The sequence below is a fragment of the Empidonax traillii genome, unplaced genomic scaffold (genome assembly GCF_003031625.1).
Source record: "Empidonax traillii isolate 1590-97213 ecotype Southwest subspecies unplaced genomic scaffold, ASM303162v1 scaffold35:size4298261, whole genome shotgun sequence".
NCBI classification, from domain to species: domain Eukaryota; kingdom Metazoa; phylum Chordata; class Aves; order Passeriformes; family Tyrannidae; genus Empidonax; species Empidonax traillii.
In genome coordinates, this window is record NW_020955228.1 from 2,113,878 (window position 1) to 2,141,454 (window position 27,577).

At 40.7% G+C, this 27,577-nt stretch overlaps 1 protein-coding gene across 2 annotated transcripts in view; it reads left to right on the forward strand.

Annotated features, from left to right (window-relative positions):
• Positions 1-221: 221 nt before the first annotated feature.
• BZW2 (basic leucine zipper and W2 domains 2) overlaps positions 222-27,577 on the forward strand; it is a 53,904-nt gene continuing 26,548 nt past the window's right edge. The window contains exons 1-4 of one of the 2 annotated variants that reach the window (XM_027877912.1): positions 222-353; positions 18,432-18,496; positions 24,891-25,067; positions 26,162-26,265. In XM_027877912.1, coding sequence (XP_027733713.1) covers positions 18,439-18,496; positions 24,891-25,067; positions 26,162-26,265 — 339 coding nt within the window. In that variant the 5' untranslated portion in view covers positions 222-353; positions 18,432-18,438. Of the gene's footprint in view, positions 354-852; positions 925-18,431; positions 18,497-24,890; positions 25,068-26,161; positions 26,266-27,577 lie in introns of those variants that run through there. The other variant, XM_027877911.1, reaches the window with a different exon arrangement.

Consider the following 27,577-nt stretch of genomic DNA (forward strand, 5'->3'; position numbering starts at 1 on the left):
GCCGCGGGCCGAACCATTCCCGCCCGGACATGGGGGGCACTGAGTGCCGGCCGTTCCCCTCCGTCCGCCGCCCCTCTCGGCTTTACGGCCGAGAAGGACCGCTTCGCTCTTTCCCCTCATTGTCAACTTTAGAAAAGTGTTCTGGTTTTCTTTCGTCTCCTTGTTGTCGCTTCTCCGCTACCTCCCCTCCGTTTTCCCCCCCCTCCTCGGGGAGGCACCGGGAGTGGTGCGGGCGGGCGGAGGCGCCCGTGTGTCAATGTGTCCGTCCTTCACTCCTCCATTGTCTCTCGCCGCCGCTGCCGCCGCCGCGCCCGCTCGCCCTCCCCGCCCCGGACCGCGCAACCACCCGACAGGTGCGGCCGGGAGGGGAGAGCGCCAGGCGGGGGTCGCGCCGGAGCCTCGCGGCGGCGCTGCCCGGGTGGCCGCGGCTGCGGTGGGGCAGCTCCGGGCGGACGGGCGGGCGCGGCGGCCATGGCGGGGCCGGGCGGGCGGCGGCACAGCCCCGGTGCCGGGGCAGGTCCGCGGGGCTGGAAGCGCCGCCGTCCGCGGGCGTGCGGGGCTCCTGCACGGGCGGCGCCGGGGCCGCTGCGGGAGGGCGGCGGTGCGCGGTCCGGTGCCCGCCGGCTCTTCCCTCCGTGGTCCTGCTTTCCTGCCTTTTTATGGCATCGGGTTATGGGGTAGTGGTTGTTTTTTTCCCAGGCAGGAAAAGCGGTTTGTTCGGCTAAAGCGGCCGAGCGGAGCCGTGGCTGTGCCGCGGCATCGTGTCTCCGGGAGGAAGCGGGCGTTGATGGATCGGGAAGGGAAGTAACGAGCTCAGGGTGTTCAGAACGGTTCCTTTTGTTGGCGCCTTTCTAAAATTAAACTGTCGGTGGAAAAATGATCTTTGTTACGGATCCAACTTTCCACTCCTCCAGCTGAAGCTCGGTAGGCACTAGGACGATCCTGCAGATCTTCTCCAAGGGACAGAGGCTGAGGTTTAACATCCTTGGTTTCTGCCCGTGTTTGTACCGGAGGGAAAAGCTGGACCGTGATACTTGATGCTGACTTTTTACCCTCCTTTGCCCTGCTCTTCAATGAATATTTTTTGTATCCTTTCTTTTAAGGAACGCATTTTTTTCCTGTAACTGATTTTTGAAGGCATAGCTTTATCAGCAAGTTGATTTTTTTTTTCTTTCCTTAGTACTTGCAGGTCAGCTCATGGTTACTTAGATAATGGAAATTCTCTTTCAAATACTAATCTTGTTCTGTATTTTGACATCTGTTAATGGCTTAACTGACTTTCAGAAATTGTGAAGTCCCATTGTTTGCTTCCTGGTTCAGAGAAGAGCATGCTCTGAGTATAGTGGATCTTCATAACTATTGGGGTACAAAACCAAAATGTGATACACTTCTATTTAAAAAAACCAGCAAAGTTATGTTTTCATGATTTTAAAAATCGTGGAAATACAGTAGCATACCACCATCTAGTTTTACTTACATCAACAAGTGTAAATCACAAGATACGTGTACATATTAAAAATTGCTTTGGACTTCAGATTATAACAGATTCCCTTGAGGATTTTTTTTTGTGGCAAAACAAAAATGCCTTGAAGGAAATATCCTCAAAGCATTGTCTAAAAGCAAAAGTGCTTTTAATATTCTGATCCAGAAAAATATCCCTGTGTGCTGCTAACAGAAGTCTGTCACTGGCTCAACACGAAGACTAGAATTAGGGTTTAAGTGCTCTTTTGTTGGTTCACAGCAGGGTGTGACTTTTACCTGCTGTGAACAAATTTTGTGGAATTACAGTGCACTGATAATGTCTGTGGCACTATTAAATAACAAGTACCTTCAAGCTTCCTTTCATATTAAAAAAAAAAAAAAATCCCCCAAACCTGTTGGGCATTCAATGTACAAAAGTATGTATATTACATTCCCTTTTTTTAAGTGTGAAAATGTCAGTACTGTCATTGCACCCTAGCTTGCAGAGTGAACAGGCAAACAGTTTTTCCTTGGCAGCGTCGCTTGAGCTCACTTGGTGAGTAAGGCTGCAGGAGCGCTCCATCTGCAAGGGTAATAAAATAACACTGGTTAAAAATGTTGCTCACTCTTACCTGTGGAAGGACTGTGTGACCTTCAATCCTGTAACATGCAGGCATTTCACAATCTTTAGTTCATCCTTGTGAGATTGTGATGAGGTAATAAAGTGGTATTGCCTCCATTTTGTGAACATAATCTGAAGCATGGAGGCAACAAGTGATTTTTTTTCAAGGCAGTGTAGGGAGTGAGTGCCAGGGCAGGGAACTGGAACATGAAAGTATAGGTTCTGTACCTTTGTGTCTTGGCCCTTAATGCATTTTCTTTTGTCTGTTGCATCTGTTTGTTTTACATATTTAAGTTGTGAGTATTACTGTTTGGTAATTAATAATTTACGTTTTGGATATTACAGAGGGAGAAGGAAATGTTAACCTCACTGTGATTGAGGATATTTTTTAGATTTTAAAAGATATGTGTACATATTAAAAAAACCTCTATTTCCTTATCAGATGATAGATGTGATACATGTGATTTGTGCAAGCAGGGACCAGTGGTGACATTTTTCCCTGGTGGTTTGCTGGTTCTAGTGTGTGCAGGTGTGTTAGTGGGGATTGGTGATAGCTACTGTTAACAGTGTATAGGTGATCCTGAATGCCTGACACTTTCTGCAATTTTCTTGCAACATTCATGCAAGAAAGTAACAAGGATTTCTTTAATTAAGGAACATTCGTTTTTGGTGAATGTACAAAACAGTAAGCTTTTCCTTGGATCGAGCTGGGGGAGAAGAGTGCCTGTGCCCTGGGGACTGTACCATGAAACTCTCAGTCTTTGGACATAGAGGAGAGGAAAATGAAATGTTCAACTGGTTTCAGTGTTTTTAAGCTGTTTTCTCTCAAATGACCAACCTTTGCTTGTGTCTTGGAGGCTCGCTAGAATTATGGCTGTGTACTCTGCTGCTCTGTTAATGGTAGCAAGGGTCAGATATCCTATAGCCTCTTTCTGTGCCTGGGCCTGTCAGGATCAGAAACCTGGTCTGACCCATTACATTTTATCTAGGGGAAAATAAACGAATAGGTCAAACAAGTACTCATGTTTCTGTGACTTATTCTCTAAGCTTATATCTCACTGGGTCACAGCTAGGGACTTCCTCAACAAAAGTGGTGTCTCTGTGTTTACCTTTGTATTTGATAGCCTGTGATAGGTTTTTTGAATCTAGGTAAATTGTGTGTATGCAGCATCCTGTGATTATAACTTTCATGATTGCTTGAAAGAGGACAACTTTTTACTTGTTTTTGAACTTGGTACTTCATGGTTTCCTTTGATCCCTCAACCTCCAGTTCCTGTTTTGGGAGACGATGAGTCCTGTTCGTCCTTGACATGCAGTCATGCCTTGATAGAGCTGTATTATCCCTGCCATTGTCTTTTCTGAAGCTGAAATCTTAGGATTATTTAGTCATTCCTATGTAAAAGCCGTTTCATATGGTCGGCAAGCAGGTTTTTGTGAAATGGTTCTGTCTCTTCCATGGCCTGGGCTATAGGAAATCTCCTTTGAGTGGAGCTGAGCTTTGCAGACAGACCCCCACTGGGTTTTGGTCCTGCTGTCTCCAATCCTTATAATTATATCCTGGCCAAAGTTAAGAGGATCTAATAGGATTATTCATTTAGATCAATTCAAGTTCATGCAAGTTCAAGGATTTTTTATTGCTAAAAACATCCTCTGTTTTTTCCTCTTGGATCTCACAAATCTGTGGATAGGTTGCTTCCCCCCTCCCCACCCAGTTGATTGGCATTGTATAACTGACTTCCTTAAATATTTTTATTTTAAAGTAGGTTTTTTTTCAGATTTCATCTGGTTTTGGATCTCAGCACAGCCACTTGATCTTTGGTGTGATCTGTCAGCATTGCTCAGGCGTGTTTGTACCTGAAGGTAGAGTATAAAAAGACCACAAAAGAGTAACTGAAACTGGGGAGCACCAGTACATGTTGGAACACAACTGGTGTAACCACAACAGCTATACACAAGGTATGCCCATAGCTAGGATGCGTACACAGATAGAGATTTTCATCTGCTACCCATTCCCTGTGGGACCTTGCACAAAGTTAGACTTTCTTTACACTCTGCAAAATCTGAGTTCTTCTTATGTCAGATGGAGAAGTTTTGTATGGAGATCATTTACAGTTATTGCAGATTCATGGTAGCAAACTAGCAAGATTATTGCTTTTAGTCAACCTGTAAGAAGGATGGATTGCCTCTGGTGAGAATTAGGAGTGAGTACAAACAGGTCCAGCAAAGGAAATACTAGACACAGTCTGGGATAGAGAGGTTGGCCAGGGATACGGGAAGGAAGCATCTCCTGTGATGTCCTGAATCTCAAGGAGTTACACCCTTCTACAACTCCTTCAACTACCGCAGGCAGAGCAATTAATTATGGCTTTGGGGTTGTACTTCCTCGTAATAACCACTGTTTCATCTGTTTTCCTTAAATGTGTTTTCATGCAGAAAAAGAAGTCTAAGCAGTTCAACAGTTTGTAATTTGCAAGCTAAAGTAATCCTTTCATTTTAGGTTTTGTTTCCATAAATAAAATCCTCTAGTTCTCTAGAAATGTCTTTAAGAGGAAAGATTCATTCAGTGCATTCACGTTAAACGCTAGTCATTTTTCTTCTGATAAAATACAGGGTTGAAATCTTGGGAAAATACTACTGAACGTTAGCAGATACAGGGCTTGTCATTTATTTTCACTACCATTTCATTCATTGAACAATAGAAAATTAGCAAAACAAAGTATGCTATTTGTTTTAAATGCTCAAGAAGTCAACCCTCTAGAAAGAAGAGGGGATGGTGAGTTTCTTTTCAATCTACAACCTTCTCTGTATGAACCAATATCGATATGAGTTTGGTATGAGTCTTCTTGCTGTGTACCTCTCTGAGGTCTGTGTTTTCAAGTCACTTCTGTCTTAGGTCTACTTTGACTGCATTGTCTTAATGTGTGGTTTCCTGTGACTGAGACCTGAGGATCCCAAAACCATCAGCCAGTGCTATGGGAGCCCAGTTTTGTGCTGTTGAATACCATATTCTGCCAAGATGTTTGTGAGTTTTTTCCCCTGCATTTCATGTGGAAAGAGGCCCCAGTCAGTGTGTCCCCAGGGCCACGTGAATCTTTGGCTCTGCCCTTGAGATTTATCATTCTGCACATCAGTCTCAGCTCCCTGCACAGCATATGGAAACACCTGCTGCTTCTGTGCTCAAGCACGTGTGTGAGGTCTTTCGCCGGGTTTTGGGTTTGGCTGTCTTGTTTTGTGGAGCCTTATTAGAAGGCTTCTTGAATTAGAGAAGGGAAAACATACTCATAATTCTCTAGAGGAGCCAAGGGAAGGTGTTTATTTTGTCAGTTTTATTCCTATTAAAATATTTATTTGTGTATGCTGAAAAGTGCCTTTATCCAAATGTGTCCTGCCATCAGTATGTCAATTTATTTGTATTGCTGTTGTGCCTCCAAGATCCGTCATGATGATATTGGACTAGTTGTTTAGTGACCTACGCTGCAGAATTACCAAGGCATCGGATTGTCAGGTCTCTCCTGTGAGGAAGTTGAGTGATTCTTGAACTTTTATTTGTGAGCAGTGGTCCCCAGCTCCCTGAAGCTAAATGTGTCAAACCAAGGCATTTCATGGGTAGCCTGTTTGATGCTAGGATTACTTCAATAGTTTAGTGCCCTTCCTAAGTTGCATTTTGTTTCGTGGGTATAGGAAGGCCTGATTCTGTCCCCATTTTCCTTTGTCCTGTCAGTTTAAACAGCTGTTGACCTTTTCAGTGGGTATCAGCTCTGCAAAAGCGGTGTTGAGGAGACAATGCAAAAAAGCCTTGTGAAGCTGAGGGAGAGCAAAATGTTGGTGATGGGAACAAGAGCACTGTCTTCCTAATGCTGGGTTCCCCATTTATTATTTTCAACATACTTTTTACATTATTTGTTTATAATCCCAATATAAATTACTAAATTTCTGTTGAAAAGTAGGGTGTTACCTTACTGAATAAACTACCTTAATTAGTGTGCCTAAAAATTGGTTAATTAAGGCTCACATCAACATATTCTTAATCTGAAATATCAACTTTATTTTGGAAGTATTGTCAAGAATAGCAAAAAGCCCTCCACCTATTGCAAAGCCCCCAATAAAAGTCATATTGAATATCTGCTCTCTTCTAGAATTAAGAAAAAATTAATTTAAGTTGGCACTTCTGATACCTTTGCATTTGTATCCTCCATTAGCAAAGAACATATGACAGTTCAACTCTACAGAGAGGATCAAACTAGGAAGAGCAACATTTGAGGTGGGATGCAAAAGTATTGGTCTCCATGGCCTTTAGCAGTCAGTTCATTGATGTGGAGAGTTTGGCTGTGTCCATGATTGAACAGCTCTACATTTTGGGATTTAGCATCAGTTCGCTTTTTAAAATTAGAAGGTTTTTTTATTTTCCTCATTATATGATAGATGCAGTTGCTGTTAACAGTTTTATAGTTGTTAAAGAGCTTCTGTTCCTTTTTAAAGGACAGGCAGTGTAGCACTGAAAGGTGTGTGCCCCTTTTCCACTGGAAGTTCGTGTATTTTGTAGAATGTTTTACTAGATCGACATTCAAGAGCCCAAGGTTAACTGGCATGTCCTGAAGCCTCTGAGAGACCAGCCAAGCCTTTCATTGTGGTTTCTCAGTCCAGAAAAAAAAAGTCCTTTAGCTGTCTCATTAGTAAACCTTTTAAATTCTTCATATCTTGCATCCTCATAGGAAGTGAATTTTAGAAATCTAACATAGCTTTTATTGGCATTCTTGCTCTCTTGCATGTAGATATATATGCGTACACCTACAGATACACATTCCATGGAACCTTTATTGGGTTATCTGCAGAAGTAGGTTGCTGATATTGGTCTTTCCAGTGCATGAACAGTGATGCTGTAAACAAGGAAATAGATTTCTCTATTAATAGTGTCAAATAGCATTGTACCGAGCTGACATTGATACAGTCCAAACAACCACAAAGTGCACAAGTGCTTTCTCTGAAGGAAACCAGGCTGTCTGGCATAGTGATGGTTTATGCCCTTTAAAAAAAAGATACTAAACCTATTCCAGTTAGAAATCCGTAACTCCTGCAGTGATGTTGGCTTCGGAAACTGGGTTGGGTGTGGGTGGGTGGCTGTGGTCTTATGCTGAGCCTATTCTCACAGCATATTTGGGGTACGCTGGATTTTGAAACTTCTCAGCCAACAATGAAAATTCTGTGAATCATTTCAGAAAGATAAACAGGCAGGTCTACTGGATTAACTATAGAACTGAATAATATACCAATGGTAATTGCCCTGTGGTTAATTTTGGGTAGGTAACTAAACTCTTAACTCTGCATGAAATCTTTATAGGCGTCACTGACTTTCACACAGATGGCCAATCTGCAGGTGTGAAATTTGATCTAGTTCAGATATCTAAGAAGTGCCTAAAGCTGAAGTTGTGAAGTTGTTCACCCATTTTACTCTAAGATGGATAAGGAGATTATTTTAGACTAGCTATTTTCTGGAAATGTTTATGTTTCTCCTCATTTTCTGGAAATGTTTATGGTTCTCCTTAATGGTGAAAAGAGGCAAGGATTGCAGGGTCAGACTGAGGTGTCTGTTGCCGTTCATTTTTAAAGCTGGGTCAAATGCACCCCATTTTTGGGTTCCGACAGTTTGCTGTTTGAGAAAAGTGGATATGGGTTTTGGCTTAGCTGATTGCCTTCTGAAATCATGGACAGTGAAACAGGTAGTGATCCTCAAACCCAATAGTATCAATAAAATTGCTGGGTTTTGCGTTGAACTGAGCTGACTGACGGTTGTCCCTGTTTCCATTACCAGTGCGTGGGCACAAAGTGCTGCAGTGTATCCAGCACTGCCTGCTGGTGGGATTTGCTGCCCCTGTGATGGAGTGGGGTAAAATATTACATACCTGCTCTGGTCTACACCTGGGTGAAACAGATGTCTCAGTAACTTCTAGCTGCTTGTGATGTGATTATGCTGTTAGGAGATGACACTAATACTGGAAAATAGGTACAAATTATTGATGAAACCGACTAGTTACTCTATTTTTTTCTAGCTCACGTCATTTGCACTGCTGCTTAATTTGACTTCCTTCCATGGCAGTGTTACTTAATTCTGAGATTTTGGCCACTTGTGTGTATAAATGTATGTTTGAGAACCAAGTTTTCATCTGATTGCAATTATTATCAAAATTGCATATAACTTTTTGAGAATCAAAACTATTGTGATGCATTCATAATAGCCATTGTTTGCAATGTGTTTATAGATAGACTGTGAATTCTTAGTGTTTAGTTTGGTGGAATTCAAAGTCTTCTGAGTCTTGATTACCAATAAAGACATATTCTTGGGTTTACGCATTTATATTTTCAGGTAAGTGTTGCATTTAGTGTCAATTATGTCTAGATAAAGCGTGGAAAGAGATCAAGAAAAGCGAAGTTGAACTGTTAAAATTGAGAGAAGATGTGCTGCTTTGAGCACTTCTGTGTCTGTGCTTGTGTACCAAAACAAGGGAAACGTGATTGCTTAGCATTAGATTTTTTCATTTCCAAACCAGGACTAATCTCCCTGCTGTGTGAATAGTGTCAGAGCCCAATACTCTCTGATCAGTATATTTTAGATATTCCACATGTGGAGGATGTGATGTTAAATATCTAATTTCATCACCTGGAGATAGTTGATATTACATGGGATTTATGATTTAGCAGAGTAATACAGATAATGTTGAAAACATAATACAGTTGTAAATGCATGTAACAAAGTAAAGCAATTGCAATACATAGTTCAAGCACAATACTAATGTGGTTGCTATTACCAGTCTCTACAGTGCTCACTGGGCATGATGCTGGGTATCTGAAATATTGGGGGGTTGAATCGCAATGTTCTGTACAGACTGGCTCAAAGCTTTTTGCTTTCATCACTGAAGGTAACTAGTTTGAATGTTTTCCCTCATCTTAGAAGAAGCAACCTGAACTCCTCCTACGAAACTAGCGGTACAACAAGCTGACACAGGACAGTCCTCTTGGGATTTTTCTTTACTGATCTTCCTCACCTTGCCTTACTCAGTTGCCACCCAGCTCTGAGTGCTGTTGCCATAATACACCCAAGTGGAGGATGCTGTCATGGAGTAATGCTTGTCTTGTGTGTTTGTGCATTTAAGAGAGAACCTTCTCGTACCGAAGCTTGGCTTACTGGGAGAAATTTACCTTTGGTGTAGAGTTTCGTTTCTGAAAGTGGCCTGCAGTATTGGGTAGGTGTGAAAATAAAAACAAAACAAACAAAAAAAATGGGGAGGGAGAAGAATGTGGTGGGATAGAGAGAGAGAGAGAGAGAGAGAGAGAGAGAGAGAGAGAGAGAGAGGTCTTCATTTCTTTCTTTCATGCCCTTGTCAAACCCACAGCGATTTTCAAACTTAGAAGGTTTTATCATTCCTGGTTTTAATAGCCCTTGATAGACTCTTCTTCCAATGAACTTCCAGGCCTCCACATAGAGGTGAAGAAATGCCTCTCTGCAGTAAGCCTGAGAGCGCCAGGTTTGTGAGCTGCCAAGCAGTGGGTAGGATAATAAGTGCCCTCTCTCTATGTGCTCTGTCAGTAATAGTTATTTTTCTGACTCACCTAAAAAATAGTTGATTGTGTAGGCACCGCACGTCATATACTGTTGGGTGGGCTTTGTTTCTTGTTTTTCCCAACACCTATCAGATATGAATCAGTATCTATTGCCATAGAATTTTCTTAGCTTGATCTAAGAGGAATTGTACCCACCACTACCTAGAAAATAACTGCAGGCTGAAGCAGTCTGAGCCCTGACTGCTTTATTCCTCACTCCAGGCATTTGTTCACCAAAACCAGTGTGTTCTGTCAAAATGCTCAACCTGCTCTGAGGAGGAAGAAGGAGTCGCAGGGAACATGGCACTGCTTTTGGGATGCAGAGTGATACAAGTCAGTGATGGACTCCTTTTTTTTTTTTTTTTTGTCTGAGTGAATGCTGCTAACAGCGTAATTGCTGTTAGCTGGTATGTTTGGAATACTTGACATGGTGCAAAGCGTTGTGCCCTTTGTGCCATCTCTTCATGCCAGAAAGATCAGAATTCAGATATCTGGAAGCTGATTCCATTTCCTGTAGATAAAAAACTGTGCATTACTTGGTGAACTCCTTGCACCATGCTTGAAGAAATAATTAGGGAGGTCTAAATTGAAACTTGCTTTAATGCTTATGGCAGTTGTTCTGTCAAAGCCAGGGCCTTCACCATTTGCAAGTGTGTAGGAGGTGCTGGCTATTAATACATCCCTCCTCCAAATACTGTATTTAGTTCATGAAATAATAAACTGTTAGCAACTGGGAGGCATTGCTTTCTGGAGAATGCAGAGATTGTATTTATTTATTTTTATTTTTTAAGCTTAGTCCTTGTAATTTTGAAGGCAGTTTTGGGTTTTCAGGTGCTGCACTGCTGTGTCCTCCTGCTCTTCCTGCAGTGGCCTTTATTACTGAACTGTTTTGTACTATCTTGTATCTGACAAAATTCACTGCTTGGAATGAAGCTTCTCTGTTAACATGTTTTCTTTTAACATGTTTTCTTCCAAATACTTGTTTTTATTGTTTTATTGGAGACCTGGTTCAAGGGGACCCTATAAAGTAAAACTCCATTAATGATTTTTTGCAGGTGTACTGTGAACAGTGGCTACTACAGTTTCTTTGCCAAACATTAACAAAGGCTTGAGCTAAGTTGCAGCAGTACCTTTTTAAAAATGTTTTTGCAGAATTTCAGCTGTACCATTTTTCCTATAGTGAAATCATCTCTACTGCAATTGCTGAGACAATAATTCTTTTCAGGATAAACAGGACATCCAATGTCCCTCTGAATTCAAGAATCCTGTTCTAACATTTACACAGTCCATTGAAAGTGGTGTCTTGTATAAGGAAAAAACCTTGATAGCTTTGGAAGAATATTGTCTTCTTCTTGTTTTCTCAGTTCACCTGACCCGGATCTCTGCCAATCCTTTTTATCTCCTTCGTTTTCTAAGAGGTTTTCCTGTTGCCAAGGCATGCAAGCTTGGATGACTAGCCATCACCTTAAAATGAATGTTAATTGGATATGAATTGATCTGTAGCAATACCCCATCTCCATTATCTCAGCCTACTTCAGTTAAGAGCACAGAGCCTAAGAGAGCTCTGAGCAGTGAGAAAAGCTCCTACTAATACCTTGTCCTTGAAGAATTACATCTAATTCCTCCTCTTCAGTTGCTGAAAGAAACCTTGTTACTGCAAAACAACATTATGTGTGTCAGCCTGTGTGATTATTTTCTTGACTTGTATTTCTACCTGTCAATTATTAAGATTTTTTTGGTCTGTTTTTTTTCTTTCACTGACTGTGCCATGACTTATTCATTTTTCATATGGTTGCTGGTTACAACACAGAGAAGTCCTTTGTCTCAGTGCTTCAGTTTACAGTTCTCTTGACATCGTGAAGTGCATCTGGAGTGCTTCGGGAGTCTTATTCATCTGAGCCACTTTTGTAGAAATTTTTGGTTAGTGACCTAAAAAGTACCCAATCTCCCGAAAGAGGTGCAGTGAGGTGGATCTCTAATGCAGTGTGTGATTGTACATTCCTTGATGGCAGTGGGAAGTGGGATTTTTTGATGGTTTTTCAAGAAACATCTTCCTATGCATTCCAGTTAGGTGATATGATTTATGGTGCAAACTTTGGTGAGTCTGTCTTCTCATTTTTTTTCTCAGCTTAGAATCGTGGAATTGTTTAGGTTGGAAAAGACCTGTAAGATCATTGAGTCCAGCCATTAACCCAGCACAGCCATGGCCATCACTAAACCATATTCTTAAGTGCCACGTGTACATATATTTTAAATACCTCCAGGGATGGTGACTACCACTTCCCTGGGCAGCCTATTCCAATACTTCACAACCCTTTCAGTGAAGACATTTTTCCTAATGTTCAATTTAAACTTCCCCTGGCCCAACTTGAGTCCATTTCCTCTTGTCCTGCTACTTATTATTTGGAAGGAGAGACCAAGTCCCACCTCGCTACAACCTTTCAAGGTAGAAGAACAGTAAGGTTTTCCCTCAGCCTTCTTTTTTTCAGGATAACTGCTCACAGGCTGCCTGCACAATTCTTGGCTGGAGAATCTTGCATGAGCACAGGTTTTTATTTTTTATTTAATGCATAGTAAGTTTCATTCTCTTTAGGTATTTGTTTGTACTTCCTGCAGAATGAAACTAATTCCACTGGTTTCATGTCTTTGTTTTCTCTCTCCCACGAGGCATACTAATAAAGGACTAGTACTTTTATTGGAATAGATAGATTTTACTGTGGAAAAACACTGTTCTGCGATGAAAAAATAAACATTAAAAAAAAAATTAAGTGCCTTGAGAGCTTCTAGAAGGCTCTAGAAGGCTCTTGGGAAAGACAGGGCATTCAGTGTGTGTTGAAAACCTGCTACAACACTGTCTTAAGATTATGTACGTGATAGCCATTGGTGAATAGGGCATGCTTCCAAGTATGCAGTCAAAGGTATCTTCAGCAGTAAATATGTGGTTTAGCAGTGTGCTTATTTCATGTAAATATTAAAACACAAGGTTGATGTATTTACCCTCCACATCCTTACATTTCTGCTTCATCCCTGCATGATGCTGTTGAGGTCGTTTGTGCAATAAAATCATTGAGGGGATTTTAACACAGTGAGAGCCTGGCTCCGACTTTACTGTACCTAATGAATGGCACCTTAGGAATAAAGATTTCATAAACATTGTAACGGGGAAAAACAGCAAGAGAAACCTGCCAGTGTTGCCCTGTCTGGTGCCATGGTTGAAGTTACAGACCTCCGCCTTATCAGTGACTTCTTAAAAAAGACTCCAAGAAAGAGTCAGAAAATACTGATGAAATGGCACAAGTCAACCTGCACAGAGAAAATCTGGTGTGTCTCACTAAGTGTATAAGCTTGGTCTTGCCATCTCCGCAGATGTGCAGTGAAGGAGAGGAGAGATGGCTTCTTAACACTGCTCTGTTCCTGTTCTGAGCACTTGGGACCCTGGGAAGGAGAAAATTGAGCTGCTTCTTTTCTTATTTTTCAACAGTATCAAAAGTGAGCTTTTAGCAGGAGATAGGGAATATTGGAACTGCTCTTCACATTGTGGGCTAGCTGTTGTACTGCCTTGAATATGGAAATAAGGCACTTTTCTTTCACACTGACCAATCCTGGGAAATGTCAGGAGCTGAGGTAGATTTCAGAGCCTTATGAGGGTGCAAAAACTGTATTAAAGCAGAAAATGCTTCACAGCTGTCTCAACAGTGAACACTGCAGCAGCCATGTAGGCTGCATGACCAATGTGAGCACTTGCCACACCCGGGTGTTGGGAAGTGCCTGTGGAAAAGGAGGACTGTAAGAGTCCCCAGAGGGACTCAGTGTCCCAGTGAAAAGTGGGAAGCCTGACGATGATTTGGCGAGAACTGGTGGCTGCATTGCATCCTCTCTGTCTTATCGTCCCCTCACGCCACTTTGTTCCTCTGTGCTGGTAATGATTTATGAGGTTTCCACCTACGGATTTGGTTAGCTCATAATCTAGCTGCCTGCTGCCTTCCCAGAGAGCAGAGACAGCTGTTGGCTGTGTGCTCATATGTTTCCTCTCTGGCAGAAGTTCAGGGGCAGCTCTTCCTCCGTGCTACTCAAGTTTGGTTAATTTGCTCTTAATGTAACGTATTGGCTTGCTGCTGGAAGAGGAAAACCCTCTTTACCCTGGAAGTGTAACTGTGAGAGGATGAAAATGCCCAGTAACATTGGTGGATGAAAAAGACCCAATAAAGCCTTTTAAAGTCCTGGATAATTTTTGGCAAAAAGAAAAAGATTGCCCTTGATTTGTGGGTTGGGGTGTTTCCTTCATACCAACTCTCCCCATCTATGCTTCTGTTTTATTTGACTTTGTGATGAGTGTCCCTGTCTTACATGATATCTCAACAAGGGAAGGAGATGGAAATAATTCCTGCCAAGCATCTGTTCCTGTGAAGGCTGGTGGTGCTGTGTTGGTGGTACTCTGGCAGCTCTCTCCATCGCTCTGTCAGGCAAATGCCATCAGTGGCAGTCCCCACAGCAGCAGTATCCTGTGGAGCAGTGCTGCCAAAGCCGCCCCTCCACTGGGCTGCCCAAAGGGTCACTGCTTGCCCCCATGGGCTGTTTTTAGGGCTCTGTGTACATGGAGCCATAAAATTTTGGTAAGGAGTTTAATAATAAATGGTTGTTCTTTTTCTTATGTTATCTGGCATTGATTTGCCTCTCTCTGTACCTAGGGCAGTGGAGTTTCACTGCTGTGAAACAACTGTTCCTGAATTCATCTGAGCATGTTAATGTTTGAAGAATCTCAGGTGATTCTGAGATTTTGGTTAAAAGAAGTATAAAATGATGTTTAGAAAAATCATGTTTCTTTGAATAAAGGTTTTCAGTATATTTTTTTCTTATTTCCAAGAACAAATGTTTCCAATATTTTAGCGTGGTAGAAACTTCAGCCTTACCAAGGCTTTAAATAATTCAGGAGGTAATCATCCTAAGAATTACTCTGTGGTATGGATAAAAGACTGCATTTTTCTAACTTATTAAGCAAGTTCATACTTGCTGAAGTTCTAAAGTAACTTTTACTTCATCTGTTGCAGGTTTTGTAAATTAATTTTATTAATTAATTCTGGATTTATTAATTAAAGCTGTCACAGTTTTTATTAATTGTGTGAGAAGGATTGGTCGATTAAAGCAACTACTGTATAATATATGTCTAGTTATCTACAACTGTAGATGTCCCTCGGTTTTATTTTAACTGTTTAGGGTCTTCAGCGTGTAAGTGAAGAGCAGCAATAGAGAAAGCTGATCCTGTGGGCTTCAAGCAGTCTCAGGAGAATGTACCAACTTATGTATTTTTAAAGTATGAATCTGTTTTATACCAGCCTGTTAACCAGGATGGGAGTGGAATTTGGGAGCCTTTTAAGTCATGCATTTTTTTTATTTTCCGATAAATTTTGTAGCTGCAAGTTAGCAATTAGCAGGCCTAGACCTTTGTGGTTTGTGTGAAAAATGAGCCATTTTCCACAGTCCACACTGGAGTGTGTTGCCTGGTTCTGTACTGCTCTCTGATGTCTGCTTGAGTGTTGAGCAGTAAATCGAGAGTAAAGCTTCCATTGCTGAGCCTCTCCCATCTTCTGTAGAGGAGTGGAGTCTCTGAAAGGAGTGAGCTATCATTTTTACACTTGCTTGTTTTCCTGCTGATAATTCATATGAATCCTGGAGGATGTTGGGCTGCAAGATCCACGTTTAACTAGTGGTTTGAGTTTTCTTTTGCAGGCTATTTCCTTCCTACCCCTGTCTATCCTTAAGTTCTTTATTCTGTAACCATTACGACTTTTCTAGCTGCCATTTCAAAATTTGCTGTTGGCTTTAGACTGCCCAGATGCCATACCTTTCAGAATGGAGAATATGTGTAATAATTTAAGGTCTTGTGATTTCAGGGTTTTACAGCTACGTGACACCTGGCTGCACAGGCTGCACCCTGATGCAGTCAAATATGCTGTGCAAGTTTATATGCTACCACCCTGAATTTACAACCTTCAGCTATTACTTTTGTCCTGTTGTTGGTGTGCTCTTGATTTAAAAAAGAAAAAAAATGCAGGCATCTGTTGTGGTGGCAACAGCACTTTAAAATCTCATTTGCAGGAGCTGCTGCTATTTATATTATAGATACATCCTGGGCTGTCATATAGATCACTGGATTGGTTTTGCACAGCCTCATGCTGCTGTTTCTTGATGAAAGATCCTGGGCCAGTGCTTGAGGCAGTGCCTTATAAAGCCAGACCCTCACTGTAGCAGATTAGAGCACAGTGCATGTAAAGCTAAATATAGAAGAAGGCGTATCCTGCCTGTCTTCCTAGTAATTAACTATTAAAGAGTCTCCTCTGTTGCACCGAACCTCTAGTCATTAAATCTGCCACAAGTGGTGAGTTTTACTTTAACTTCTTTTTTTTAAAATCTTGTTCCCATCTGTCTTAAAGGACATACTTTATATTCTCGGGGAACAGTCATGCTTGATAGTCATGCTTCAGGTGTATGCCGCTCTTGCAGTTTAAAAATACACTGCATCAAAGGGAAGGAGAAGGCTTATGCTAAAAATTTAGCATGTGCATTTCTGCCTCTTATAGGAAACTGGGAAACTGTACCAATATGGCTGCATTGAAGGCTTTTGTGTATTCATTAAGGAAGTGGGCACTGTGGATCCCAGCCTGATGACATGTTTGTGCTCTGGAAGATCTGTGACAAGGAGATTAATTTTTACCTGCTGCATTGCTTGCTTGACACTTTGTTTCCAAACCTCTTGGGCTCCTGCCATCTCTTGGACATGTTAAGACTCAGAACAAGGCGTAAGATGTCCAGGCCAAGTATAAAAACAAATCAGAAATGCCTAGGCGAATGTTATAGATCAGTTTCTTTACAAATAACTGAAGGTCAGAAAGACAAACCAGACAAGTATGTCAAATCTATCCCGTCACTGGGTAAAGGCTGGGCTGTTGCTTATCCCTATAGACTGCTAGATTATCTGCTTAATTAACTTGTAAAGCACCTCCTGTTCTCTGCCACCGAGATAGCTTAGGAGGGGAAAGAGCCTTTCAGGCTCTACTGTGAAGGGAGGCTTGGGTCCTACAACACTTTAAAAGATCCCGCAATATCATGGTTTGCCATGTTTAACTCTTTGCAGATGCCCAAATCATTTTTCCAGAAGGCTCTTTAGTGTTGCAGTTGTTTCAAAATGCTCCTTAGTCTGTTAAAACTGTGACTTTAAACCTCAGCGATAAATGTGAACATCTCAGTTTAACTGCTTGTTATATCTGTGTTTTTATGACTTGCAGGAAGCAAACCCTGTCTTGACTCTGAACTTTACTGGCTATTTCCAGTGCGTGTGGGCAGTTTTTGGCTTTGGATAAGTGATAAGCCTACACTAGAAAGCGGTGGTTTGCCAGGTTAACAATTTGAAATGCTGCAGAAGCGGCTGCCTAGGGATGCTGCAACTAGAAGAGGTAGTCTGGCAAATAGTAACACATTGTATAGCTGAAGCATTGTTAACAGAGTTAAATGAACTTTCAGGGGTAGAAAGAGCATTACATGGATAGTAATGTGTGATTGATGGAGTCTTTCTAGCCGTGAAGCTTGAATTTCTTTTAAGTTGTGGTAGGAAGAAATATTGGAAATGTATGTACTTTTAAACTAGACTTGCAGAGTCTACAATGAAGAAATAGAAATAATACAGATTTTTTAAGAACTGAGGTTATTAGAAGAATATGCTCAAAGTCTTGCATGGGAAGGCTTAATTCTGGGTGAGCAAATCATACGTAACAGTGTCCTAATGACCTGCAGAGTGTGGCCTCTGAGTCTCAGGGCTGGCACTTGCTGTTAGCAGGACAGGGGGATGACCTGTGATGATTTCTGCATGCAGCAAAGCCTCCTTTTATTCACTGCTGTTTGCATTCAGCTTTCAGTTTAGCTGCTCTTTGTGGAAGCTGTGTCTGTGTGATTAAACTGACTATATCCAAAGATGAAAAATACTTTTGTTTTCTTTGGATAAAATGGCATTAATATATCAACACTTCCCAGAATTTCTGACATGGTGTGTCAAGATTTGCCGTTAAGGTCTGAAGTCATACAAGCCAATTATTTTTTACTGTTACATGATGTGCCATGTAGCTCCTTAACTGAGTATTTATGCACAAAGTTGATGGGGCATGGGATTTTCTGATCTTTTATTATTTCTACAAAACCCACCTGCTTTTAAGAACTAAATGTTAATAAGAATTTGATTGGGATTTGATGGTTAAACCAGTGTAATTATGGTTAGACCATAAAGTCACATCTTTAGCAGGACAATATGAAGCCCTGGGATCGATCTGTGTGCTGAAAATGCCGGAGGGTGAAACCTGTGCCATGATGAGCCCCACCAAGATGGTTCTCAGACTTTTGCCCCAGTGGCTTCTGTGCCTGCAGCATCCCCATGAGCTGGGTGGGCAGTGGTGCTATACCTCTGCCCCAGGAGTAAGGGCAGCAGCTCCATCACCTTCCTGTCCAGGTTTGAACCTTCAGGGTTTTTTACAGAGATGCCAAGAACCAGGTTTTGGGAGCAGCACATATTGTCGAAGTCATTCTCGGATTATAGTGCTCTTCATCTTTAAGATAATGTGAATTACTCTTTGAATATGCATCAAGAACTCTCTTGCCCTTTCACATGTTGGGATTTTACTATGATGAGTGTTTATTTTGCCTTTAGACTAAACTGTTGTCTGTAAATGCCAGAGTAAAAATATTTTTCCTTTTTTTCTTTCTCCAGAAATTTTATGAATAAGAATCAGAAGCCGGTGCTAACAGGCCAGCGGTTCAAAACTAGGAAGAGGGGTAGGTTACATTATATTTCTTACTTTATTTTCCTCTTTGTTCAAATGACTACAAACAAGGCAGGTGGAATAGTTTTAAGTTCAATAATGTTAAAGTTTTTCTCCTCTTCTTTTCAGCCATGTCAAGATTGCAGATGTTATGTTTAACTAAGCTCTATGACTTTTATTATTTTCACTATATATCTTAGGACTTTATTTAAATTTGTGTTTATTAGCTATGAAATCTTGTGGAAGCCTCAGTTAAAACTTGGACTCTGAGTTTACAATATATCTACAGATAAGGATGAAAACTTATTAGATGTTTGTTTTGCATTTTTCTTAAAATCTTATTTTCAAGTAAGAAAGCAAAATATGAGCTTTTATTTAAAGATTGTGTAAAGAAAATTACCTGACTTTTTGGGGTTGGATTTTTGTTTTTATTTCTTTGACTCAAATCAATGTTATGTCTGTGAATGAACCTTTCATATCTAGAAAGGAATTCTCTCACCTTCCTTCTCCGTGAGATGGTCAGATCATCTCACTGGCCCTACTTTCTGTAACAAGAGAGGTCAGAAAGCTCCTTTTTCACAAATGCTTCTTTCTGCTGTGTTAGTGTAGTCTTATTTTATTGTTAAAATAAAGCGATTACCGTTGTGTGAGTCCCATTTTACTCACTGTGATATTGATTTTCTGTAAACATGACCTACACTCTTTCCTTATGTACAATAAGTATCAATTTTTTTAAAAAAAGCTGTATGGTGCTAATTATACTGGTTATCCAGGTATTCTGTACAGTGGGTGTTGTCCTAACGTGTTTGGTGATACTATACTCCGCGTTCATTTGTTACGTTTTAAGTTGCTGAGATTAATGCCCAACAATGTGAGGCAGAAAGCAAAAATATGTGTAATAAATTAATTTATCTTCCCCCACCAAAAAAAAAAAAAAGTCTAGTTTATGAAAAGAAAGCTCAGATTTTTTACTGGTGTCAGAGCATATTATTACATCAGACACAGGTGAAGATCCTGTCTGTCATGAAACAGACTTTTTCTGTCCTAACTTCCCTGTTTCTGATCAAAAGCTAACACCTGGTCTTAATCTCTTGTGACAGAAAATGTAAATAAGAGCATTTTTCATAGTGTGGTTGAGAGAAACAAAAAGAGTTGGTAACCTTTCTTAGAAAATTGCAAATTCTGTCACGAGTCTGAAGAGCTGAATGAGTGAGTGCCATGAGATCTAGGATGATCACGAAGCTTAGAAGAGAATTGCAAAATAATTTGGTGTCAGTCACATTAAAAAGCAGTGCCAGCTTTCTCATCCTTACTTCCTTGCACCCAGCACTTCTTCAGTTTGTTTGACTGATGAGGTCTCTTAAATGTAAAGTGTATTTTTTATGATGCATATACAAAGTTTGTAAGTATAACTGATCAAAAAATAAACCAGTATTGTTTGTAATCAAATGTCATGATGTTCCAGTAATTAGTGGGATTAACTTTCTATCAGCACGGTCCAGAGCGTTATTCCACAGGAGCTGTACACTGCGTTAGCCAGCAGCCATATAGACATAGCTGGAGGAGGGCAATTAACAATCCTTGAAGAATTACGTCTGTCGGGTTCAGCAGTGAAAGCAATGAGATCAGCACACTTCTGGATTGATGCCATGTGTTTTTTCAGTCTAGGTCAGTCAGTTGTGGTACTGTTATTTGATATACGTTATTTGATAAAATTGTCTCAGAAAATGTTCTTTTTCTCATGAAGACTTTCAGCCCATGTTTTGCACTGTGGCGTAATGGGTCCTAATACAGATTTGGTCTTTGATTCCTGTTTAATACAGGCACTAATTAGAATAAATAAAGAGATCTGATTTGTGTTTCAGTGCCTATCTTTTAGATTTCTATTACAGTGATTGGGAGTGGCACTAGATAACTCATTGACTGCATGGAAGAAGGAAAAGACATGGTGCGGGTTCTGAAAGATTGAGGGGGTGGGGTTTTGGTTGTTTTTTTTTCAGAAAGATTACTTAAATGGAATTGTGGATATTAAATAGCTTTAATATAGAAATTTAATATGCAAACATTTCTTTTTGTGCTCAAAGCATAAAATCTCTTCTTCAAACACAATGGGATCCTGGTTGCCGTAATATTTGAATAGCCTGCTTAGAAAATTGTGGATACTTGTTTCTTTTTAGAAGCAGAGGGTTTGAAGAAGAGAAATAGTTTCCAAATATGTTTATTCCCCTCTGTTTGCATATACTTTTTGTTTCACGGCAGTGTCACAGACTGTTATGTCTTGGACTTAGACTAGAAGATAGATTAGGCCTTTTTTGATGACTTTCAGTATACCAAGGGGTCCTGAAATGTCACCCAGGTAGGACAGAGTGCAGTAGCTGTGGTTTGGCCATGACATTTCAGTTGTCGGAGACTGTTCTCTTGTGTGTAACAGGCAGGCAGGTAGCGGGGTTTGAGATGCACAAATGCTGCAGGCAGTGTGCTGGTTGAGAAACGAATGCTTATTTTTACAGGTTGATTTGTGTCCCATGATACTCCTTTTTCCCTTCTGCAGCTCCTTGGAGGTGTGACACTGCAGTCAGGCATCTAATAAAATTAATTGTCTATATGAACTCTTACCACTGGTCAGCTAGCTGCAACTAATCTGATTGTGAACAACTTCTGAGCTTTCAGAGAACAAAAGAGGAAGAATACAATGTTTTTTTCTTTAAAGTTTGAAAGTGTGCTTAGTGTCTAATGTTTTTGAGAGAGGACCATGAAGGAAGAGCTTGTGAATCCCACTCTTTCCAGTTCTATTAGTTGATCAAATAAAATAAATAAGCCTTGCCTCCAGCATATGTAGTGGCAGACATGAAAATCACTTCAAAAAGATTTGAAGGAAGAAATGATGATGTTAAAGGAAGAACAACAACATCAAACAACATCCCCTTGCAAGGGAGGGAGGCATCTCGCGATTCCATATCAAGCTTTTGGCAATTTAGGCAAAGAAAGTAGTTTTGTTAGGTCTCAGTATAATCTCTGTACTTGTTGAGTAGTGCAGTTTTGGTGAGGATCAGCAGTAGTTGGCATCTGGGCAGTGCTTGTGTTGATGGAACAGATACATGGGATGTGGACTGCATTGACTGCATGCATGCGTGCAAAGTAATGTCTTTGTGTGTTCTGAAATGGAAGAGCAAGAAATAGGAGTAGCAAAAATGCCAGTAGGTAGAAAGGAAAATTTATGTATCCAGACAGTTGACAAATAACGTGAAAGACAAAAAGCTTCACAAAGCATTACACAGGACCAAACAGTTCACATTGTCTGAAGTAAGCTGACAGGCAATACCTGATAACCTAAGTTTATTCCTGTGATATAGATAACATAGGATTAATATATGCTAAAAAAATGACACAAAATAAGCTAAGCAAAATGATGCATAACACTTTCAGGAAGAAAATTATCTAGTAAAAAGTCAATATTAACACCTTTACATTAGGATGAAGTAAGAAGAGGGTCCAAATAAGGCATCTTTTATTTCCCACAGAAATACAGTTGTGGGCCTTTTGTTGAGAAGTTAAAATTCATTCTTAAGGAGAGGGATATAAATGTACTTTGTGTTTTTCTTAGAAGCAAAAGAAAGGATATAAGGATCTGGTAACATGGTGAAAATGAAAAGCTGAGTATAGCACTGCATCACTGGATATTGTGTGCGTCACATCTGCAAGCTACACTTGCATCTGCTAGCCTGTGATTGGAGCTGTGCTTGTTTAGTAATTGTGCTTTTGACAGCTCAACATACTGTCACCCCTTCTTGATGATGGCTTCTTACTCACCCTCTTGTACTACATCAGCATATTCCTCTTCAGCACATTAGCTTGGTAGGAGAATGTTTCAGTAAAATTATAAATCATTTTTCATGCAATGAGTTCTCCTGTGTAAAATTTTTAGATTGTGATAGACAAGAAAATAGTAGGGTACTACAGATGAGAGGAGGACTTCTGGGGCAGGAGAAGAATATTTAAAAGAGTTAAGAAATACTAATCATGGTGTTTGTATTTGTACTGAGCACTGTGTACCTATGATACAAAGCATATAACAGCTTTCAGTTTAAATGTGAACATCTTAAATTTTTAGACAAAATACATTTGAGAAAGTAAAACAGGATTATTTTTTTAACTCTCCTCTTAAGACTGAAACTGTTTTCTTGTTGGTTGATGTATCACTGAGCTTTTTTTTTCTACCTTGCAAGTAATACATATTTATTTGATAATCCAGAAGAGAATAATTATACTCAAATACTTGTTTAAGGGTGGAGCTGTGTTTCTTCTGCACGGATAAAACTGCCTGAAGTACACATACTGAGGAACTTACACTTCAGTAAAAGACTGGTTTGCTTGTGGGTTTGTTGGTTGCTTTGTTCTTTGTTTTGGGTTGTTTTTTGTACTTCAAGTTGGAAGAGAGCTGCAATTGAGTATTTTGTAATAGATCTGATTGTTCAGCTGTGAGTCCAGTAGTATGCTTCCCTGTAGGCATTTTCCAAGAGCAAAGACACATTCTTCCATTTCCCCCCTCAACTCTCTCTGGTTTGTCTACCACGAGCATGCCCTGCAGATATGAGAGGTGGTTGCTCTGATGGCAGACTCCAGATTTTCATCATAGCTGAAGTCGAGGTAACACAGCTGAGAGACAGAATGTCTCCAAGGTCTGGTGTGAAGTAAAAGCCTGGGAAGAAGTCATTTGCGCTCCAGAGAAAGTGCATATTAAGTAGTGTATTGGGTTATGAGAGTGTGGTAGGGGAGAATCTAGGTTGGCACTGTGGTTGTGTGCATCACTTCAGGATAAGCTGGGTTAGAAGCAGATAGTTTCATGAACACATATGTGGGTGTCCATGGAGTTGAGGAATCCTCAGCTTTGGTCTGAGGATGTCAGATTTTGGAGGTTGGGGAAGCAGTCCCGGGGGAGATGGGAAATAGTAAGTCATTAGAAGCTAGGCATAGCAGGAGATTTCTGGAAAATAATGGGGGACTACAGTTTTCCAGTGCTTCATGCTTGACAGGCAGCCTTTGAACTGCAGTTGGATGTGTGCTGCCAGGCTCCTTGGAAGGACAGGTTGACTAGTCATCTGAGCTTCCCAGTGGCCTGGGACACTGAGTGGAAGGGATTGTTTTGTGCCTTCCAGGTATGATTGTTATGGAGGAAGGGGATACATTGCAAGTGGTGGATAAGGTGCAAGTTACATACTGAAGAGGGTTGAATGAGCACACCCCAAGTACATGCAGGGGAACAAGGAGAGAGAAAGTCTTTTGTGTATTATAAATAAAGTTAATTAAAGTAGGAATTGTGTGGAAAATAGTTATTGCCATAAGACTACTGTGGCAGGAGGGAAGAGATTGGGGAAGAAAGCAAGGTCTCTTAACCAATTCTCATTTATCTTAGTAATTGATTGATCCAATTGATATTTGCAGGTTTTTCAAGAACTTGTATCAGTATTTATGTCAGCAGATGATAACAAACCTTGTTTTTGAGTGTACAGAACAGTTCCCAGTTCTGTTTCTGAAGTTCAGTTATTTTGACAGTAACAGGCATTTCATACATGCCCTTAATATAAAGCCAGGGCCTGTTTTCTTAAGAAGCTTCAAGAGGTAAGCTGTTAACAGCCTGCATGAAAAGGCAACAGAAGGTATGGGTAAGTCTACCTGGATTTATCTGTAAGGTGCAGTAATGTCTGTTGTGACTAATGACATTGACATAGGGCATTGTCTGGGGGTCAGACTGTACCTTAATCAAGTTCAATAGGGGACAGCTCTAGAAAATGCAATGTGAGCGCTGTGTTTCTGTGTTCCTAGTGCTGCTTAGATCTGTGAATATGAAAGATAAATTCTTGGTTACAATGTGTTGCCTGGTCCTAAATGTTTATGCAAAAACTAGTTTTAATAATACCTTGATCTCTTTTCCTGAAGAATTGTCTTTTTGAAAACATTTTAGGTGTACGACCATAGTTATTTAAAGAAAAATAACAAGAAATGAAAAATGGAGTGTTCGCATAGCTGACATTCCCTTCACTCTGCTCTCAGATTTAGCAATGCACAGTGATATACACACATGAGATAATACCTTCAAGAAGAGACATAAGAGTATGGAGTTTGAAAACAACTTCAGTAGTTTCTTTTCCTTTCCTTTATTTATTTATTGTGATATGTTTGTGTGTGTTTTGGTGTTGGGAGATGAGGAGGAGGCAAAAGCAAGGGTAAACACTGAAGAATTTTCAGAGGCAGTACAAGCAAAACAAAAGAACTTTTGTTGTGTTGACCAGAATGAGAAGAATATATTTAGGTGCCGTGGCCATTTCAGTTGCTGGCTGAAACAGAATTTTAACAGACTGTTTAAAAACTGGTTCTCTCCTTTTCTTTCTCTTTTATCTCTGTTTCAGATGAAAAGGAGAAATTTGAACCCACAGTCTTCAGGGATACAATTGTCCAAGGCCTCAATGAAGCTGGGAATGACCTGGAGGCTATAGCCAAGTTTCTGGATGCAGCAGGCTCACGTCTCGATTATCGCCGCTATGCTGACACACTCTTTGATATTTTGGTAGCTGGCAGCATGTTAGGTAACCTGCAGAGTATCTGACAGAATTTTGATGATCAGCCTTGCTTGTTTAAGATTCTGTCTTCCTCTACAGTGGAAATTATAACCTGTATTACAATTTCACTTATCTAGACACTGCTTGCATCTCGTACCTTAGCACTGTTTGTTGTTTCTCATGCAGTAACACCTCGGCACTTGATGGATACTGCTCTGAGAAGCCTTCAGTCTGAGCTAAACGAGTGTATAATTGCAGCAATGAAAATGAGAGATACACTAACTAGGGGAAACAGAGGGACTTGCTAGCGTAAAAAGGCTAAAACAGCACTCTAGCTGTTGCAAATCTTGCTTTGTAGATGTTACAACAAAGGCTAGCTGAGAGGAGAAGTGAAGGGTAATGAGGAGTGCTTTATGGATGTTCATGGGATATTTCTCCCAGGTTATCAGTGGCACCTTTGGCAAAAACATGCCTTTCACCTTCCTCTGTGTTTTAAATAAGTTAGCTCCTTTTACTGGTCATGTTGGTTTGATTCCTGCTTCCTGCTCTTTGGTATGTAAGAAGAAAAGATGTTTTTGTAAGATTTGAGGTAATGCAAGAAACAAAAGCTAGTGGAAATACCTAGGTAAAAAACTCTTAACAAAATAAGCTAGTGTTTTGAATGTTTACATGAGCCTGCTAAGCATTAGAGGAATTAGTAGGATGTTCCAAGTCCTCAAATTACTAACAAAGTGCTAATACTTTTGTCTTTGGAAAGGATTTTCATTATTGTGGTGTTGAAAGCAGTAGTTAAAATACGCACAGGGGTTGTCCTCCAACCCATGCTTATTTGATCACTCTCGGTGCTCTCAAAACCCACTGAGATGAGTGAACTGAATCACTCAGTCCCGTGAGGTCTGTGTGATCTGAGGTGCAGCATAGGGGCCAGGTGTCTCTTCTGTCAGATGCCACCACACCTTAGCAAAGCTTGGTCTCTCTTTGTTCCTCCTTTTCATCTTCTAACTCTTACTCTGGCCTTTTGCCTTAGTGATACTAACATAAGACTTACTAGACTTATTAAATGTTACATATAAAACATCCTATAAAGTAAGAAATTGTTCCTTGCATTTTTTCCCTTCTAGCTCCTGGAGGCACACGCATAGACGACAATGATAAGACCAAGATGACCAACCACTGTGTATTTTTTGCAGATGAAGATCATGATGCCATCCGAAATTATGCTCAGGTCAGTAAAGGCATAGTTGATTACTGTATTCCATTTATGTATCAAAAGGGATTACAGTGGAACATCTGCAGACTGTCTAGGCTGCAGTAGGCTAGTTATAGGCCAATTGAAAATCCAGTTAATCGGTAATCTGCCCTAACCTATACATTTTAGGTAAGAAAACAGGATGTCTAAGATAATCCTATCACAGTTGGCAATGCTTTCTTTTACAGAAAGCAGTTTTGCTTATCTCAGTCTGCTGTTGTTTGAATCTGTTTCTGGACAACACCCTTATTATTTTTGTTGACCTTTTCTGCATGCAGACTGAAAGATTTATATGTATGTATTTTTAGAAACAAATGAACTGTATCAGAAATACAGCTTGTGTCAGCAATAGTGTGGCCAGCAGGACTAGGGCAGTGATCATTCCCCTATACTTGGCACCGGTGAGGCCACACCTCAAATCCTGTATTCAGTTTTGGGTCCCTCACTGCAAGAAAGACATTGAGGTGTCAAAGCATGTCCAGAGAAGGGCAGATGGAGCTGTTGAAGGGTCTGGAGCACAGGTCTTATGAGGAGTGGGTGAAGGAGCTGGGGCTGTTAAGCCCAAAGAAAATGAAGCTCAGGGGTGACCTTTGTCACTCTCTACAACTACCTGACAGGAGGCTGTAGTGAAGTGAGGCCTGGTCTCTTCTGCCAAGTAATAAGGGGCAGGACGAGAGGAAATGGCCTCATGCTGTACCAGGGGAGGTTAAAATTGGATGTTAGGAAAAATTTCTTCACTGAAAGGGTTGTGAAGCATTGGAATAGGTTGCCCAGGGAAGTGGTGGAGTTACCTTCCATGGAGGTTTTTTAAAAGATGGGTAGACATGGTGCCCCCGGTGGTCCNCGGCAGATGAACCTCAGGATTAAAGGGTGGGCTCAGTTCCGCGCACACTGTGTCTCACCTAAAAAATCCAATGCGCAGGCTGGAAGGTGGAAACACCTTCCCCGGTTCTTCGTTCGCGAAGAGACTGGCCATTAGTAGACATGGTGCCTAGGGATGTGGTTTACTGGGACTTGGCAGTGCTGGGTTAACAGTTGGGCTTGATAATCTTAAAGGTATTTTTCAACCTAAACAATTCTGCGAAGTATAAAAATGACAAAAAGTATAAAGCTCATGCCTCCAACCTTGAGTTGTGTGACTAGTTAGGAATTGGGCATATATTCCAAGAGCTTTCATTTCTCCTACATACGTGATACATGGTTTCTTCTTGCAGGAATAAGGCTTGCACAAATAGGCCTATGTGAAATTAACACAAAAAAGCAACGAAGCCTAAAACATTCTTGACAA